The sequence below is a fragment of the Scyliorhinus torazame genome, chromosome 13, assembly GCF_047496885.1.
Source record: "Scyliorhinus torazame isolate Kashiwa2021f chromosome 13, sScyTor2.1, whole genome shotgun sequence".
Taxonomy (NCBI): Eukaryota; Metazoa; Chordata; class Chondrichthyes; order Carcharhiniformes; family Scyliorhinidae; genus Scyliorhinus; species Scyliorhinus torazame.
The window spans coordinates 86,387,569-86,407,213 of NC_092719.1; the positions used below are offsets into that span (position 1 = coordinate 86,387,569).

The 19,645-nt window shown below is 50.4% G+C and overlaps 1 protein-coding gene across 2 annotated transcripts in view; it reads left to right on the plus strand.

The window, feature by feature from the left end:
* The window catches only part of LOC140388177 (cilia- and flagella-associated protein 54-like), a 948,449-nt gene that overhangs the window by 93,793 nt on the left and 835,011 nt on the right, over positions 1 to 19,645 (plus strand). For both annotated transcript variants that reach the window (XM_072471937.1, XM_072471938.1), the window contains exon 4: positions 18,854 to 18,957. In XM_072471937.1, coding sequence (XP_072328038.1) covers positions 18,854 to 18,957 — 104 coding nt within the window. The remainder of the gene's footprint in view (positions 1 to 18,853; positions 18,958 to 19,645) is intronic.

Below are 19,645 nucleotides of genomic sequence, written 5' to 3' on the forward strand. Positions count from 1 at the left end.
TCCTGCAGCTGCTGCTTGAGGCGGTCCTTAAGGGGTGCTTGTACCCTGCGAGGTGCATACACCACAGGCGTGGCATTCGGTTTTAATAAAATCTTGTAGGTGTACGGGAGCGTGTTCATGCCCTCGAAGACGTCGTGGTACTGGTTGATAATGGCGTCAAGCTGCGCTCTGAAGTCGGTGTCCTGAAAGGCAGACGCGTCAGCAGGAGAGAGAGAGTGAACTCTCTGAACTAGGTTCAACAGCTTGCATGCCTGCGCGCCAAGCAGGGAGGCTTTCGAGGAGCCCACGATTTCAAAGGGAAGGATGGCTTTGTGTGACCTGTGCGTCACTTCAAGTTGGCATGAGCCGCTGGCAGCAATGGCATTGCCATTATAATCTAATAGCTGACAGGCTGATGGGAGGATAGCTGGTTTGACACAAAGGCTTTGGAGGTCTGAGATGGGCAGAGGCACCAATGTCCAGGCAGAATCATATTTGGGACTGGTTGACCATAAGGTTGGTACACCACTCATCGTCTGGATCGATGCTGTATACCGATAGAGGCTGGATTCTTTGCTTTGGGGACACCCTGTTTTTTGTAACAATACCGACTCGAAAAGGCGCCTTCAGGCCCTCGATGTCAATATCGGGTAGCAGGTCCGAATCGGACTCGGTGACCGTGGGTTGAATGGCCCGGACAATCCTGCGAGGCTGGCTGGAGCGACAACAGTTGGCAGGCTGATGTGATCTGCATAAACCAGCATAGTGGCCAAGTTTGCCACATCTCAGGCATCGTCGGGATTTGGCAGGGCATTGCCGCTTTCAGTGGGCGGAGCCACAGTTGGCGCATGTTGTAGCGTCAGTACGATCGCTGCACCACCGTGCATGCGCGGTGCGGTCGTACGTGGTGCGCGTCTGCGCAGTACGTTCATCGACGTCACCATCCCCTCGTTCGGTGCGCGGAAGTCCGCGAAAAGCACGCAAAATGGCCGCCCTCATCCAGGCTGAGGCCCTGGAGTTGCTCGATTGCTTGGACCTGTTCTGCCCCGCGGGGACCTTGCCGCGCCGTTTCAGCCGCTTGGATGTGGGAATACCGACTAGTGGCGTGTTTGTGTAGCACGCAGGTCTCGATGGCAATCTCGAGGGTGAGCAGCTTTACCTTGAGGAGCTGCTGGTGTAGGGGGTCCGACTGAACACCGAAAACGATCTGGTCGCGTATCATGGAGTCGGAGGTGGGCCCGTAATTACAGGACTGCGCAAGGATGCGGAGGTGGGTGAGAAAAGACTGGAAAGGTTCATCCTTACCCTGCAAACGCTGTTGGAATACATAGTGCTCGAAACTTTCATTCACCTCGATGTTGCAGTGAGTGCCAAACTTGAGGAGGACCGTCTTGAATTTTGATTTATCTTCATCATCAGCAAAGGTGAGAGAATTGAAAATGTGGATGGCATGTTCCCCGGCCGTGGGTAGGAAGAGAGCGATCTTCCTGGTGTCTGAGGCAGCTTCCCGGTCTGTGGCTTCAAGGTAGAGCTGGAAGCGCTGTGTGAATATCTTCCAGTTGGCCCCGAGGTTACCGGTGATGCGGAGCGGCGGCGGCGGACGGACGCTGTCCATTTTGCAGGATGGCTATATTCTGGTGGAAGGCTGATCACTTGCAGGTAGGTCTAAGAAGTTCTAACATCCCTCAACTCCTGGTATCATGATGTGTTGGGTGTTCTGGATCCGTGGAACACATACAGACCACCAACACTTAAAATAGTACAACACTACTTTATTAAGTTAGAAACTGTTGAACATACTTTCACTGTGGGTTAACACGATGTTAGATTAAACTAAAGACCTATGCCTTTCCTAACCAGTCTATTCACTCAGCACATGGTGAAGATCTGTGCTGTAAGTTGTAAGCTCTATGAGGCTGCATCCCGAATGAATGGGAACTCCAATGCCCCCTGTCTTTATAGTGAGTGTGCTCTAACTGGTGATTGGCTGCTGTGTTGTGTGTGTTGATTGGTCTTGCTGTGTGTCCATCAGTGTGTGTGTATCTGCACCATGATATACTGGTGTATATTATGACAACGACCACCATCTCCTTCCTCAACGCCTCCATGTGCCTCGCAAACTGCTTCTCCAGCTCCACAGCCACCTTTTCCACCGTAAATAGTGCGGCTCCAGCATGCGGTCCGGCCTCCGCCATCTTGTCAGCGCTTTTTCTGGCCCTCTCACTCGACAGCGAACCCTTGTTACCTCCCTTCTTCACAACTGCTCCTCGTGGCCGTTTTCGCATCCTTTAGCGATTTATTATTTATCTTCAATCCTCAAAAAATTAAATAAATACATTTTTCTGCCGGGACCGGACTTCAAATTTCTTAAAAAACATCTTAAGCGGGAGCCATCCAATGTGCATTTCTCCTCTACATGCTGCGTCCTGGATTCGGGCCTGCCGCTTCGTGTTAGGCTCCTCCCCTGCCGCTCCAACTGCCGCGCACTCCGGGCTCGACACTCCAGCGGGGTTCTTCACCGGTTTTAAACCGGTTTGATTTGGCGCCCGTCCCTTAGGCCCTAAAGGCCGAAAAAAATCAGTGGGTAAAAAAGCAACGGGAAAACCCCCCGAAAATGCTGAAAATAGTGTGCACCGGCGGGAGCCTCTTCTTGATGCAGCCGCTCCGCTCGCGAGCACCTGTGAAAAAGGCATGTTTATGTCTTTTGTCATCTTTTGCACGAAATGTTAAAAATTCAGTAAAAACGATTTTCAGTAAAAAAGATCATCAAATGGTGGGGAATGTTTTTTCACAAGAATTAATTCTGGTATCACTGTTGTTTTCCATTTACATAAACACTATGCATCGGGAATTTGAAGTTGCAAAATGTGCGGAAATACTAAATTCAAGATTTTGAGAGCTATCACAGAATATAGCATGACGGTTATCAACTTGCAAAATGTGTGATTTGCAAATGAAGTTCAATATATAGCACTAGGATTCATGTCTAGAGATAGGAACATAAGAACGAGGAATTAGGAGCAGAAGTAGGCAATTGAGCCCTTCGAGCCTGCCCCGCCATTCAATCAAATAGAACATAGAAAAATACAGCACAGAACAGGCCCTTCGGCCCACAATGTTGTGCCGAACCTTTGTCCTAGATTAATCATAGATTATCATAGAATTTACAGTGCAGAAGGAGGCCATTCGGCCCATCGAGTCTGCACCGGCTCTTGGAAAGAGCACCCTACCCAAGGTCAACACCTCCACCCAACACTAAGGGCAATTTTGGACACTAAGGGCAATTTATCATGGCCAATCAACCTAACCTGCACATCTTTGGACTGTGGCAGGAAACCGGAGCACCCGGAGGAAACCCACGCACATATGGGGAGGATGTGCAGACTCCGCACAGACAGTGACCCAAGCCGTAATCTGACCTGGGACCCTGGAGCTGTGAAGCAACTGTGCTATCCACAATGCTACCGTGCTGCCCTTAAGAACAAATTAATCTACACTATATAATTCTACCGTAATCCATGTACCTATCCAATAGCCGCTTGAAGGTCCCTAATGTTTCCGAATCAACTACTTCCACACCCCCATGCCCCCACTATTCTCTGGGCAAAGAACCTACCTCTGACATCCCCCCTATATCTTCCACCATTCACCTTAAATTTATGTCCCCTTGTGATAGTTTGTTCCACCCGGGGAAAAAGTCTCTGACTATCTACTCTATCTATTCCCCTGATCATTTTATAAACCTCCATCAAGTCGCCCCTCATCCTTCTCCGTTCTAACGAGAAAAGGCCTAGCACCCTCGACCTTTCCTCGTAAGACCTACTCTCCATTCCAGGCAACATCCTGGTAAATCTTCTTTGCACCTTTTCCAAAGCTTCCACATCCTTCCTAAAATGAGGCGACCAGAACTGTACACAGTACTCCAAATGTGGCCTTACCAAAGTTTTGTACAGTTGCATCATCACCTCACGGCTCTTAAATTCAATCCCTCTGTTAATGAACGCGAGCACACCATAGGCCTTCTTCACAGCTCTATCCACTTGAGTGGCAACTTTCAAAGAAGTATGAACATAGACCCCAAGATCTCTCTGCTCCTCCACATTGCCAAGAACTCTACCGTTAACCCTGTATTCCGCATTCATATTTGTCCTTCCAAAATGGACAACCTCACACTTTTCAGGGTTAAACTCCATCTGCCACTTCTCAGCCCAGCTCTGCATCCTATCTATGTCTCTTTGCAGCCGACAACAGCCCTCCTCACTATCCACAACACCACCAATCTTCGTATCGTCTGCAAATTTACTGACCCACCCTTCAACTCCCTTACCCAAGTCATTAATGAAAATCACAAACAGCAGAGGACCCAGAACTGATCCCTGTGGTACGCCACTGGTAACTGGGATCCAGGCTGAATATTTGCCATCCACCACCACTCTCTGACTTCTATCGGTTAGCCAGTTCGTTATCCAACTGGCCAAATTCCCCACTATCCCATGCCTCCTTACTTTCTGCATAAGCCTACCATGGGGAACCTTATCAAATGCCTTACTAAAATCCATGTACACTACATCCACTGCTTTACCTTCATCCACATGCTTGGTCACCTCCTCAAAGAATTCAATAAGACTTGTAAGCAAGACCTACCCCTCACAAATCCGTGCTGACTATCCCTAATCAAGCAGTGTCTTTCCAGATGCTCCGAAATCCTATCCTTCAGTACCCTTTCCATTACTTTGCCTACCACCGAAGTAAGGGGCACGACATTCGCCACTCTCCAATCACCTGGTACCACCCCTGTTGACATTGAGGACGAAAAGATCATTGCCAACGGCTCTGCAATTTAATCTCTTGCTTCCCATAGAATCCTTGGATATATCCCGTCAGGCCCGGGGGACTTGTCTATCCTCAAGTTTTTCAAAATGCCCAACACATCTTCCTTCCTAACAAGTATTTCCTCGAGCTTACCAGTCGGTTTCACACTGTCCTCTCCAACAATATGGCCCCTCTCATTTGTAAATACAGAAGAAAAGTACTCGTTCAAGACCTCTCCTATCTCTTCAGACTCAATACACAATCTCCCGCTACTGTCCTTGATCGGACCTACCCACGCTCTAGTCATTCTCATATTTCTCACATATGTGTAAAAGGCCTTGGGGTTTTCCTTGATCCTACCCGCCAAAGATTGTTCATGCCCTCTCTTAGCTCTCCTAATCCCTTTCTTCAGTTCCCTCCGAGCTAACTTGTATCCCTCCAGCACCCTGTCTTGTTTCCTTGTTTCCTCAGCCTTACATAAGTCTCCTTTTTCCTCTTAACAAGACATTCAAACAACCTCTCTTGTCAACCATGGTTCCCTCACTCGATCATCTCTTCCCTGCCTGACAGGGACATACATATCAAGGACACGTAGTACCTGTTCCTTGAACAAGTTCCACATTTCACTTGTGTCCTTCCCTGACTGCCGATGTTCCCTACTTATGCACTTCAATTCTTGTCTGACAACATCGTATTTAACCTTCCCCCAATTGTAAACCTTGCCCTGTTGCACGCACCTATCCCTCTCTATTACTAAAGTGAAAGTCACAGAATTGTGGTCACTATCTCCAAAATGCTCCCCCACTATCAAATCTATCACTTGCCCTGGTTCATTACCAAGTACCAAATCCAATATGGCCTCCCCTCTGGTCAGACAATCTACATACTGTGTTAGAAAAGCTTCCTGGACACATTGCACAAACACCACCCCATCCAAACTATTTGATCTAAAGAGTTTCCACTCAATATTTGGGAAGTTAAAGTCACCCATGACTACTACCCTGTGACTTCTGCACCTTTCCAAAATCTGTTTCCCAATCTGTTGCTCCACATCTCTCCAAATCATGGCTGATCTCTTCCTGTTCTCCATATCCCTTTAACCCTTTTTTATAATCAGAAATATATCAATCTTCTTTTTGAAACCATTTAATGACTCCGATTCCACCGCACTATGGGGCAGCAAGTTCCACAAATTCACCACCCTCTGCGGGAAGGAGTTCCTCCTCATCTTAGTTCTAAATCTACCGCCTCTCAACCTATATCAATGATCTCTCTATCTAGATTGCCTCACAAGGGGGAACATTTGGTCTACGTTATCAATCCCATTTAGTATTTTATATATCAGATCCCCTCTCATCCTTCTAAACTCCAGTGAGCAAAAGCCCAAACTGTTTAATCTTTCCTCATACACACATCAACCCTTTCATCCTCGAAATCAATTTGGTGAACCTCCTCTGAGCTGTCTCCAATGCCACCACATCCTTCCTCAAATAACAAGACCAAAACTGGACACACTACTCCAGAGTCTCTGGAAGACCTGACTAGGACGGTGGATCCAATTAACGCGGGGATCGGCCACGTGCAAATGAGGCTGGAGTCTCAAGAGTCAGGCGATCCAGAAGGTGGAGGAGATGGTGAAGGAGCACGAGGAGCAGCTCACTTCAATGGCAGCCATGAGGGGGTGATGCAGGATATTCAGAGGCGGCTACAGGAGAAGGTGGAGGATTTGGAGAACCGATCCTGAGACAGAACCTGAGGATCGTGGGGCTGCTGGAGGGCAGCAAGGGAGCGGACGCTGGCTCGTACGTGGCCAAGATATTCGAGAAGTTACTGTGAGCGGGGGCCTTTGAACAGCTGGAGGTGAACCGGGCGCACGGGGTGCTGATAAGGAAACTGCAGGGTAACGAGTCGCCGAGGGCGATGGTGGTGCGGCTGCATTGGTTTTTAAACAAGCAGCGGATCCTGAGGTGGGCCAGGCAGATGAGGCGATGTACCTGGGAGGGCAGTGAGCTTCGAGTGTACCAGGACTGGGTGCGGAACTGGCCAAGAGGAGAGCGGGGTTCAATAAGGTGAAGGCTGCCCTCTTTAAGAATGGGGTGAAATTTGATACTATACCCAGCCCACCTCTGGGTGACCGACATTGGCTGTGAATTTTACTTTGGGACGCTGGAGGAAGTGATAGGGGTTTTGAGGGACAATGGACTGGCAGGTGAAGGAGGACATTGCACTTTGGATGAGGTGTTCTTTTTTCTTTGGGGCAATTGTCCTGTGTTCTTCTGTGGGGGATGGGTGGTGGCTTGTTTCTTTGTCTTTGGTCTTTAAATGTTGGTGTTGTTAATTGCACCGGAATAGTGTTAGCTGGGGGCGGGGAGAGGAATCAGTGGGGAGTAGGATGCTAAACACCATGAGCGGGGGCTGCCAGGCTAACTGGGCGGGCTAGTTCAGGGAAGCTCAGTGGAGGGGTGAGTGAGAGGGCTGAATGGGCCGGTCAAGAGGACTTGCGTGTTTGCGCATCTGAGGAGCCTAAAGGCGGACTTGGCATTTATACAAGAAACGCACCTGAAGATTGGGATCAAACTCAGCTGAGGAAAGGGTGGGTTGGGAAGGCATTTCACTCTGGATTAGATTTGAAGATGAGCGGGGTAGGGGTTTTGATTAATAAACGGGTAGCTTTTGAAGTGGGGAACATAATGGCAGACTTTGGGGGGAGGTTCATTATGGTGAGTGGGAAATTGGAAGGGATGCTGGTGGTGTTGGTAAATGTTTATGCCCCGAACTGGGATTATGTAGAGTTTATGAGGCGGATGCTGGGGAAGATCCCAGACCTGGACTCGCACCGGTTGATAATGGGGGGGGGGTGGATTTTACTACAGTCCTGGAGCCAAAATTGAATCGGTCGGGGAGAGTATCGGCGGTGGCGTGGGAACTGAGTGGGTTTATGGAGTGCATGGGAGGGTTGGACCTGTGGAGGTTTGGGAGGCTGAGGGCGAAGGAATTCTCGTTTTTCTCCCATGTGCACAGGGTGTACTCGCGAATCAACTATTTTGTGTTGGATAAGACGTTGTTGGGGGGGGTGGTCGGTTCGGAGTACTCGCCAATTGTAGTTTCGGGCCATGCGCCACATTGGGTAGACTTGCAGGTAAATTGCGGGGGCGGGGGGGGGGGGGCACCAAGCTGTGGGAGGCATTAGAAGGCGATAGTGAGGGGGGAATTCATTTTGTTACGGACACATAGGGATAAGACGGAGCGGGTGGAGATGGCGAGGTTAGTGGATCAGATCTTGCAGGTCGATAGGAGGTATTCGGAGGCCATGGAGGCGGGGTTGTTGAAGGAACGGCAGAAACTGCAGATGAAGTTTGGGTTGTTATCAACGGGTAAGACGGTAGGGCAGTTGAGGAGAGCTAAGGGGGTGGTTTATGAATATGGGGAAAAGACGAGTTGGATGTTGGCGCATCAATTGAAGAAGCAGGAGGCAGCGAAGGAAATTGGGAAGGTGAAGGATAGGGAGGGAAGGTGGTCTTGGACCTGGTGGTGAATGGGGTGTTTAGGGATTTTTATAGGAGCTCCCAGGTGGGGTGGAAGGAATGAGAAGTTGTTTGGAGGGGTTCGAGTTCCCGAGTGTGGATGAGGACCTGGTGTAGGGGTTGGTAGCCCCCATTGGGCTGGTGGAGGTGTTGGAGGGTATGGGGGCAATGCAGGCGGGGAGGGCCTCGGGCCCAGACAGGTTATTTTTTCAAAACGTTTTCGGGGGACCTGGGGCCCCTGCTGGGAAGGGCGTTTAATGAGGCGAGGGAGCAGGGGTTGCTCCTTCTGACATTATCGCAGGTCTCGATCTCCTTAAATTTAAAGAGAGACAAGGATCCGGAGCAGTGCGGGTCCTACAGTCCGAAGTCTCTGTTAAATATTGATGCCAGGTTACTGGCCAAGATTTTGGCTTCAAGGATTGGGGACTGTGTGCCAGGGGAGGACCAGATGGGGTTTGTTAAGGGGAGGCATCTGTCGGCCAACATCAGGCGGCTGTTGAATGTTATAATAATTCCCCTGGAGGGACGAAGTGTGGAGGTGGTGGTCGCCATCCAGGTGGAGAAGGCCTGCGACAGGGTGGAGTGGGAGGTGCTGGGGCGGTTTGAGTTTGGCCAGGGGTTTGTGGATTGGGTCCGGTTATTGTACCAGGCAGCGGTAGCAAGTGTGCGAATGAACCGTGCGAGCTCGGAATATTTCAGGCTGCATCGGGGAACGAGGCACGGATATCCACTCTCCCCATTGCTCTTTGCTTGGCTATAGAGCCATTGGCAATGATGCTGAGAGCGTCAAGGGACTGGCAGGGGTTAGTACGGGGAGGTGGACCACAGGGTTTCGCTGTACGCAGACGACTTGCTGATGTACATTTCCGACCCATTGGAAGGTATTGGGAGGATTGAGTATTTTGGAGTAACTCGGCCGGTTCTCGAGGTACAAATTGAATATGGGGAACATAGAACATAGAACATACAGTGCAGAAGGAGGCTATTCAGCCCATCGATTCTGCACCGACCCACTTAAGCCCTCACTTCCACCCTATCCCTGTAATCCAATAACCCCATCTAACCGTTTTTGGTCACTCAGGGCAATTTATCATGGCCAATCCACCTAACTTGCACATCTTTGGACTGTGGGAGGAAACTGGAGCACCCGGAGGAAACCCACGCAGACACGGGGAGAACGTGCAGACTCCGCACAGACAGTGACCCAGCAGGGAATCGAACCTGGGACCCTGGCGCTGTGAAGCCACAGTGCTATCCACTTGTGCTACCGTGCTGCCCGTGCTGGAAAGAGCGAGGTATTTCCGATTCAAGCAAGAGGGCAGGAGAAGAGGCTGAAGGAGTTGCCGTTTAGAGTTGTGGGGGCCAGCTGTCAGTATCTAGGCATTCAGGTGGCACGGGGGTGGGATCAGCTGCAGAAGCGAATTTGGCTCGGTTGGTGGAGCAGATGAGGGGTGATTTCAGGACATGGGATGTACTCCTACTGTCGTTGGTAGGATGGGACAATCGGTGAAGATGACCGTTATCCCGAGGTTCTTGTTTGTGTTTCAGAACCTCACGATTTTCATTCCTATGGCTTTTTCAGGAGGTTCAATGCACTGGTTTTGTGGTTTGTTTGGGCGAGTAAGGCCCTGTGGGTGAAGAAGGTGCTGCTGGAGCGGGGTTGAAGGGCGGGGAGGTGGGGGGTTAGCTCTCCCGAATTTAATGAGCTATTATTTGGTGGCAAATATAGCTATGATTTGGAAGTGGGTAGTGGGGGAGGGGGCAGTGTGGGGGCGGATGGAGGCAGCCTCTTGCAGGGATACGAGTTTGGGGGCACTGTTGATGGTGCCTTTGCCATTCTTGCCAGCCAGGTACTCCACAAGCCCGGTGATGGTGGCGTCCCTAAGGGTGTGGGGACAGTGGCGGCTGCACTGGAGACTGGAGAGGGCCTTGGTTTGGGCACTGATCTGTGGGAATTTGCAGCCCTGTTGGCTTGTTTTGTTTTGTAATTATGTTTGCTGTGTAAACGTATCTACGCTTCAATAAAATATTTTTTAAAAAAAAGAATTTATGGAGATTAGAAACAGTTGGAGTCTGACGACTGACCTCTGTGGTACTCCGCTAGTTACAATTCGCCAGCCAGAGAATGACTAATTTATCCTGACCCTCTACTTTATGTCAGTCAGCCAATCCTCAATCCAATCTGGTACTCTACCCCCAATCCCTTACGGTCTCAACTTCTGGATCAGCCTTTTATGTGCCAACTTTTCAAACACCTTCTGGAATTCTAGACTTACTACATCCATAGGTTCCCCATTGTAGGATCTCTTATTTTTCTCTCAAATAAGGTAAACAGTCCCGTTGATTGGAGGTGTCCAAAACACAATGTTATTTCTAAATATTCACTTGATACACTTGTGTGGTAAACCACGTTATTAGAAGGGGGGACACTCGGCCTCCCAGAGACAGTTCAGCTCTCCAACTCACTGGAGGTGGCCTCCCAGAACATGGGGGCCTACACTTCCGACCGCGCTGCACCCTCGTGGGCCTCGTGGGCTCAGCCATCAACTGACCCGGGCGTGACGCAAGCCTGTGCCGCGCACCAGCCCACCAACGCTGGAGGCCCGAAGTGCTACTTCTGCGGCCAGAATAATCACCCCCGACAACGCTGTCCGGCACGGAACGCGACTTGCAACGGCTGTGGGAAGAAGGGCCACTTTGTAAAAGCCTGCCAGGCCCCCCCCCCCTTAAATCTTCTAGGCCCAGCAGTGCTGCCTGCTGCCTGTCGGGGCCACCCCCAGCTGCCGCGCCACCCACCATATGCAACCCGTGGGCACCGCCATCTGTAATTTCAGCCGACACGGGTGCCGCCATCTTGGACGCCATCTTGCACCTCGCCCGCCATGTGCGACTCATGGGGGGCGCCATCTTGGGACCCCGCCGCTGCCTCCCGGGAACCCAGCTCGCCCGACCGTATGTTGGTTGCCGCTACCACCGACCATCTTCCGACTGCATTCCGACACTCGCCTCCGTCACACTGGACCAGTCCCAGCCGCACCAACTTGCAAAGTCTACAATGGCCGTCTGGATCAACGGGCTCGAGACGGCCTGCCTTTTCGACTCCGGGAGCACAGACAGCTTCATACACCCAGATACGGTAAGGCGCTGCTCCCTCCCATCCTACCCGCGACCCAGAAAATCTCCCTGGCTTCCGGATCCCACGCAGTGGAGATCCGTGGGTACTGTGTCGCGACCCTCACTGTGCAAGGCGTAGAGTACACCAACTTTAGGCTCCACGTCCTCCCCCATCTCTGTGCTGCCCTATTACTGGGGCTTGACTTCCAGTGCCACCTCCTGAACCTTACCCTAAAGTTCAATGGACCCCTGCCCCCCCTCACCGTCTGTAGCCTCGCAACCCTTAAGGTCGCCCCACCCTCCCTCTTCGCAAACCTCACCCCAGACTGTAAGCATGTCGCTACCAGAAGCAGACGCTACAGTGCCCAGGACAGTGCCTTCATCAGGTCAGAGGTCCGGCGACTCCTGTGAGAGGGGATCATTGAGGCTAGTAACAGCCCCTGGAGAGCCCAAGTGGTGGTTGTCAAGACTGGGGAGAAGCACCGGATGATCATTGATTATAGCCAGACCATCAACCGGTACACGCAGCTTGCTGCGTACCCCCTTCCCTGCAATCTGACATGGTCAATCAGATTGCGCAATATCGAGTCTTCTCTACAGTCGACTTGAAGTCTGCGTACCTCCAGCTCCCTATCCTCCCGGTGGACCGCCAATACACTGCCTTCGAGGCAGAGGGCCGCCTCTATCACTTCCTCAGGGTTCCCTTCGGCGTCACCAATGGGGCCTCGGTCTTCCAACGGGAAATGGACTGAATGGTTGACAAGCACGGGCTGCGGGCCACGTTCCCGTACCTAGACAGCGTCACCATCTGCGGCCATGGCCAGCAGGACCATGACGAGAACCTTTGGCGCTTCCTCCACACCGCGAAACTCCTAAACCTAACTTCTAATGGAGAAAAATACGTCTTTCCCACAACCCGCCTGGCCATCCTCGGCTACGTTGTGGAACACGGGGTCCTAGGGCCTGACCCCGACCGCATGCGCCCCCTCCTGGAACTCCCCCTTCCCCACTGTCCCAAGGCCCTGAAGAGATGCCTGGGGTTCTTCTCTTACAATGCCAGTGGGTCCCCAACTACGCCGACTGGTCTTCAATCGCATCAAGGTAGACATTGCCAAAGCCGCAATGCACGTGGTGGACGTGTCCATCCCTTTCCAAGTGGAGAGCGATGCGTCGGACTTTGCTCTGGCCGCTACACTCAACCAGGCGTGCAGGCCCATTGCTTTCTTCTCCCGTACCCTCCATGCCTCCAAAATTCGACACTCCTCCATCGAAAAGGAGGCCCAAGCCATAGTAGAAACTGTGAGACATTGGAAGCATTACCTGGCCGGCAGGCAATTCACTCTCCTCACTGACCAACGGTCGGTTGCCTTCATGTTTAACAATACACAGCGGGGCAAAATCAAGAACAACAAGATCCTGAGGTGGAGGATCGAGCTCTCCACCTACAGCTATGACATCTTGTATCGGCCCGAGAAGCTCAATGAGCCCCCAGATGCTCTCTCCTGCGGTTCATGGGCCAGCGCACAAGTAGCCAGCGCACAAGTAGATCGACTCGCGGCCCTCCACAACCTCTGTCACCCGGGGGTCACCCGGTTTTTCCACTTTATCAAGGCTCGCAACCTGCCCTACTCCATCGAGGAGGTCAGATCCGTGACCAAGGACTGCCAGGTGTGCGCGGAGTGCAAATCGCCCTTCTATCAGCCAGACAGAGCACATCTGGTAAAGGCCTCCCTCCCTTTTGAGCGCCTCAGCATGGACTTCAAAGGGCCCCTCCCCTCCACAGACCGTAACGTGTACTTCTTCAACATCGTTGATGAGTACTCCAGATTCCCCTTCGCCATCCCCTGCTCTGACAGGACCTCTGCCTCCGTTATCAAGGCCTTGCACAGCCTTTTCACCCTGTTCGGGTTTCCCGCCTATATCCACAGTGATTGGGGCTACTCCTTTATGAGCGACGAGTTGCGTCAGTTCCTGCTCCGCAAAGGCATCGCCTCCAGCAGGACGACCAGCTATAACCCCCGGGGAAACGGACAGGTGGAGAGGGAGAATGCGACGGTCTGGAAGGCCGTCCTCCTGGCAGGAAGTCCTCCCCGATCCGCTCCACTCCATCCGGTCACTTCTCTGTACGGCCACCAACCAGACTCCTCTTGAGCTTATGTTTGCCTTCCCCAGGAAGTCCACCTCCAGGGTCTCGCTTCCGTCCTGGCTGACAGTCCCGGGGCCTGCCCTTCTCCTCAAGCGCGCGAGGAGCCATAAAACTGACCACCTCGTCGAGAAGGTCCTGCTGGTCCATGCAAATCCCCAGTATGCCTACGTGACACACCAGGACGGGCGGCAGGACACGGTCTCCCTTCGGGATTTGGCTCCTGCAGGCTCCCCGTCGACAATCACCACCACCCCCTGACCCTACACCGTCTCCCCCCCCACCTCCGCCCACCTCCCGCACAAACTGACTCCCGCAGGCTCACCGAGGACAAGCACCACCACCCCCGCCCATACACTACCCCCCTTCGCCGACTCAACATCTGGATGAAGAAGATGACAACACGCTCCCGGACAGCCGGGACTCAGGCTGTCACAGCGGAAGGTCAAGGCCCCCGACAGACTTTACCTTAAAGACCACTTCACCCCGCCGGACTTTTTTTAAACAGGGGGTGAATGTGGTAAACCACGTTATTGTGTTTATTGTATTATATTCACTGTGCTGTATTGTACATGACTGGGCTTGTCCAGGCTGGCTCCGCCTGTGGCTCCTCCCCTCAGGTTCCTGTATAAAGGTGGCAAGTCTCCACCTCCGGACCCAGTTCGGGTCCAGAGGCAGGAGGCTTGCTGTTTCATGTATTAAAGCCTCAGTTACGTTTACCACTCGTCGTCTATTATTGCTGGTGCATGAACTTGCATAAGAACTGAATCAACACTTAGATTAAGATAATACATAAACTTGTCAAGACATAGCGAAAAAGCGTTAAAATATAAACACAAGGTCCGTGTGGAGTTTGCACATTCATTGTTTCTAACTCTCAGCTGAGACTCCCTGATTCGTTCAAAAAGGTATCAATCAATTAACAGGCGAATAGTTAATTAAACATTAATCACTTACTCAAGATTAATTACTATTTCCTTGGCACAATCTAGTTTCCCACGTGCTTTCTCATGGCTAGAGTCTTTATGTCATGACTAGCCACGAGCCCTGCTATAGTTACTTGGTTGTTGCAATTTGTTCAATGTGTCTTCAATACAATGGCATATCCATATTAAGTTTCGGTAGAACTTATATGCAGAGTTCAACAGTCCACTCATTATCCAGAGCACTGCGACGACCCAAGGACCCACCAAAAAATCCAGGTGAACTGCTGCATCCTTTGTAGGTGCAGGCCTGATGAGGCCCACACCGGAGTCCGACCACGTGACTGCTTCCTCCACTCTCCGACTACGTGACCTGACCCTACCACGTGGTTTTCAGCCTGTCCATCACCCTGAAGTACCACCCAAGGCCAATCTCCACGTGACCAGACCGCGGGTGCGCGAGGCCTTGCCAGCGAAGCGGGAATGCCCGAGCCAAACCCAAAGTGACAGCGTACCCGCCTGACCACACCGGAAGGGAAACCCAACCTCGCCGCCCCATCTCACCGGACCAATCCACGTACAACCCCCTCCAGTGAACCTGCCACCACCACCATTATCCACGACCCCTCTGAACGTAACCACGTACCAAATCCAGCCCTCCTATCTAAGGGCAGCCACTGACCCAGGAAGTGGGGAAGGTGCGCCGGTCTGAAGGTGAGACTTAAATTACGTGACTTCAAGACCCCTCTCCCCAGCATACTCCTGGCGAACGTCCAAGCGATTGAGAACAAGCTGGATGACCTCAATGCTAGAATAACCACCCAGAGGGAAGTGAGGAACTGCTGTGTGCTCAGCTTCACCGAGACATGGCTTACTCTGGCCACACCAGACTGCAGCATCCAACCCGAAGGCTTCTCGATCCACAGGATGGACCGCATGATGGCCCCGGGCAAGTCGAAGGGCGGGGCTGTTTGCCTCCTCATCAAAATCTCCGGAGGTGGTGTCCCTAGCATGCCCCTGCTCCCAGACCTAGAATACCTCACCATGAAGTGTCGCCCTTTCTACCTCCCATGGGAATTCACCTGTGTACTCATCACAGCAGTCTACATCCCACCCCAGGCGGAAGTGAAGAAAGCACTTGACGAACTACACTCCACCATCAACAACCAAGAAACAAATCACCCTGAAGCCCTGACAATCGCGGCTTGAGACTTCAACCAAGCCAACCTCAGGAAGGTTCTCCCCAAACTCCATCAACATACCTCCTGCTCCACCAGAGGTGCAAACACCCTGGACCACTGCTACACGAGCATCAAAGGTGCCCACCGCTCCATTCCCCGACCACATTTTGGCAAATCCGACCACAAGTCAGTACTCCTACTTCCGGCCTTCAAACAGCAACTCAAGCATGCTGAACCAGTCAAGAAAACCGTGCGGTGCTGGTCCGAGGCATCAGAGGACACTCTCCGCGATTGCTTGGAGTCTGTGGACTGGTTCATATTCAAGGCCGCGGCCGCTAACTTGGACGAGTACGCAACCACCGTCGCAGACTTCATCAGTAAGTGCGTCGAGGACTGTGTACCAAAGAAGAAAATATGGGTATTCCCCAATCAGAAACCTTGGCTCAACCAAAAGGTCCGCTTCCTGCTGAAGTTCCATCGGAGGCGTTCAAGTCTGACGACCCTGACCTATATAAGAAATCCAGGTAGGACGTATGGAAAGTCATCAGAGATGCCAAAAGACAGTAGCGGATCAAATGAAAGTCCCAGGCCAACGACACAAACCCACGACGTCTGTGACAGGGCTACAAAGCAAGGCCAGGCGGAATCTCTGGGGCTGGAGCATCCCTCCCCGATGAACTGAACAAGTTCTATGCCTGCTTTGAACAGTCAGCCAAAACATCAGTGCCACCTGCCACAACAGCCTTGAACACAACCATACCCACTATTACAGCCTTGGAGATAAGAGCTGCCTTCTTGAAAGTAAACCCGTGGAAAGCAACGGGCCCCGATGGAGTCCGTGGGTGAGCACTCAGAGCCTGCGTTGACCAGCTGACTGACGAGTGGATTCGCAGATATCTTCAACACCTCACTTCTCCGCTCCGAGATCCCTACCTGCTTCAAGAAGACCACCATAATACCAGTACCAAAGAAGAACAAGGTAACCTGCCTCAACGACTACCGATTGGTGGCCCTGACATCTGTTATCATGAAATGCTTTGAGCGGCTAGTCATGAGACGGATCAACACCAGCCTCCCAAATGGTCTTGATCCATTGCAGTTCGCCTACGGTGGCAACCGATCCACAGAAGATGCTTTTTCTCTCGCCCCACAATCAACTCTCGAACATCTCGACAACAAGGTCACCTACGTCAGGCTGCTGTTCATAGACTACAGCTCCGCCTTCAACACCATTATCCCCAAAAGACTAATAACCAAACTCTGCAACCTTGGACTTGACCCCTCCCTGTGCAGCTGGATCCTTGACTTCCTCACCATCAGACCACAATCTGTCAGAATAGGTAACAACACCTCCACAATAGTCCTCAACATCGGGGCCCCGCAAGGATGTGTGCTCAGTCCTCTACTGTACTCCCTGTACACACACGACTGTGTGGCGAGATTCAACTCCAATTCAATCCATAAGTTTGCAGATGATACGACTGTGGTGGGTCGTGTCTCAAACATCGACTGATCAGACTACAGAAGGGAGATAGATCACTTGGTTGCACGGTGTACTGAAAATAACCTCTCTCTAAATACCGAATATTTGAGGTGAATAACACAGGACAGGCTTTTCCGGCCGTTGTTGGGATTATCTGGTCCTGTCGAAAGTCAATAGAATTTTGACTGAGTCGCTGCAGACCCTGCAGCAGGGCAGGAAAGTCCTTGCATTGATTAATTCAAGGAAAATCACTGATATCAAACACAGTTAGAGTATAATGTGTTCCCGAGGACGGAGCATATACATGATGGCAAGAATGGAAAGCTTGACTAAACTATTCTCGCCCTACTTGATAGCTTCTTGATATTTTCTTTGTTTTCTAAGTGTATGTTTTTTTGGTGCTGTATCTGTGAATGCTTTTGCAACATTTTTAAAGGCGCTGCATAAATGTATGCTGAGGGTTCTTGTGTTACAGTGGCAGCACCCCTTCTTGTCTCTGCTGGGCCAGAAGCTCAGGATTGACGTCCCTATCAGGATTTGTAGGTTAGTGAAGTGATCCACTGGGCTGATAATCAGCTCAAGAATCCTTCCACCAAAGCAATGAGTGCCGTCCACAGGCGGCCAGGTCTATATACAGCCTTGGGAGGGGCGGAGCCAGAGGCGGAGCCCACCAGTACAATACATGGTGGTAGATCGTATTACTATTTCCTGGTCATAGGCCACAGTACTATACAGACAGGGTAGCCCAAAGCTGTATATAGACCTGGCCGCCTGTGGACGGCACTCATTGTTACTGAACTCACAGGCAGGCAAGTTCTCGGTTAATAAAGCCTCTGTTCACTCGTTCTCATCGCCTTGCAGTGAATTGATGGTACGACAATGAGTTTGATGGTGGGGGGCATGTGCTCAGCCAGAGGGGTGATAGGAGGGGCCCTGCCACTTTCAAACCTCCACCCCAATTAAGTCTGTAGTAAAAAGGCAAATGGCAACCAATTGAGGTTGTTAAGTGGGAAATTAATGTCTGCCCACCTCTTGCAACTCCCTTCCCCCTATCATTCACCCGGCCACAGTACTAAGCAGACAGTTTATACTATGGTGAATACATTCACCACACTCATCATGGGACAGGGCACGAGAACCGGTCCTAATGTAGTACCGACCATAATTTCTTCTCTGCAATGTCAGCTTACGTAGGACATGGTTTCCCCTGAAAAAAATCATGTCCTGAGTGTACTGAAGATACATGTTTTTCAAAGAACAAAGACCCTAAAAGGTGTAATATCCAATTTTAATTTATTTTAACATTCAAATTTAAAGGTTAGTGTTTTGTGAAACACTTTACATTTAAATTGCAAGTCATTCCCTGAGTTAGAAAGTTAAAACATGGATGTGCAGGCTTGGTGAATTGGCCACGCTAAATTGACCCTTACTGTCCAAAGGAAGGTGGGGTTACAGGGATAGGGTGCGGAATTGGGCCTAGGTAGGTGTTCTGTCGGAACAGGGACTGGTGCAGACTCGATAGGCCGAATGTCCTCCTGCATTGTTGGGATTCTCTGTCTATGTTTTTGCATTCTAAAATTTTGGTATTAGCTTACCTCTGGGAGCTATGAATTTGGGGTTTTTCTTTCAGCAAATAAGTACATTAGTTATTAGATTTAATGTTTTTTTATCATTTGAAATACTTATCTTGACAGGTAATGCTGCTGCACATGAGATTCAAAGTGACACTGCAACATCTACACAAACTGCAGGAATAACCATGCAAACAGAACACTGCACTCCAACAAACATTTTAATGGTGAGTTATAATATGAAGCTGTAAACAGAAGAATATAAAATAAGTAGAAATGATAAAATGTCTCTGACTAATCCAGACTCTATCCTTAATTCCACTCCTGCAACCTTTCTGGATCAGAATGGGACTTTTGCTTCTTAAGAGGTTATAACAGGTACAGCCTCTTCGCATTTTGAATGTGTTGGTGTTAATGTGATTTGCCTGCGATATGTGTGGTAAAACCGAAAAGGTAAGTAAAGTAATCAGAAATATGAAATCTTACCAAGCAGCTTTCAGTCAAAATTGTTCACAGCTAAATCCAGAATCCCATTATTAAGATATTAAAGGTGCAAACAGCTGAATGAAATAGCTTGAAGACCCAAAATAGCTTAAATCAGGAGAGCTTTTTAAATGTGTAAGTATAGAGTAAAAAATAATAAATTGTCTGAAATATTTGGCTTATCTAATTTGTTGTAGGTGGCACTTTTGCAATTGACTCCAAGGGTAATAGAAAATGATTTGTGCTATTTGGCTAACACAGCTGTCAAAGCATAGCTGTGTAAATTGATACTGCATCCATTGCACTTAATGTACAACTCAAAGTGCAAACGTTAAACCTTAATATGTGTCTAATATATGGGTTCCAATGTTTTTATTCTCAACTGTGCCTCAGTAGTAATCTCGTCTGAATTACAAGAGTGAATTCAAGTTC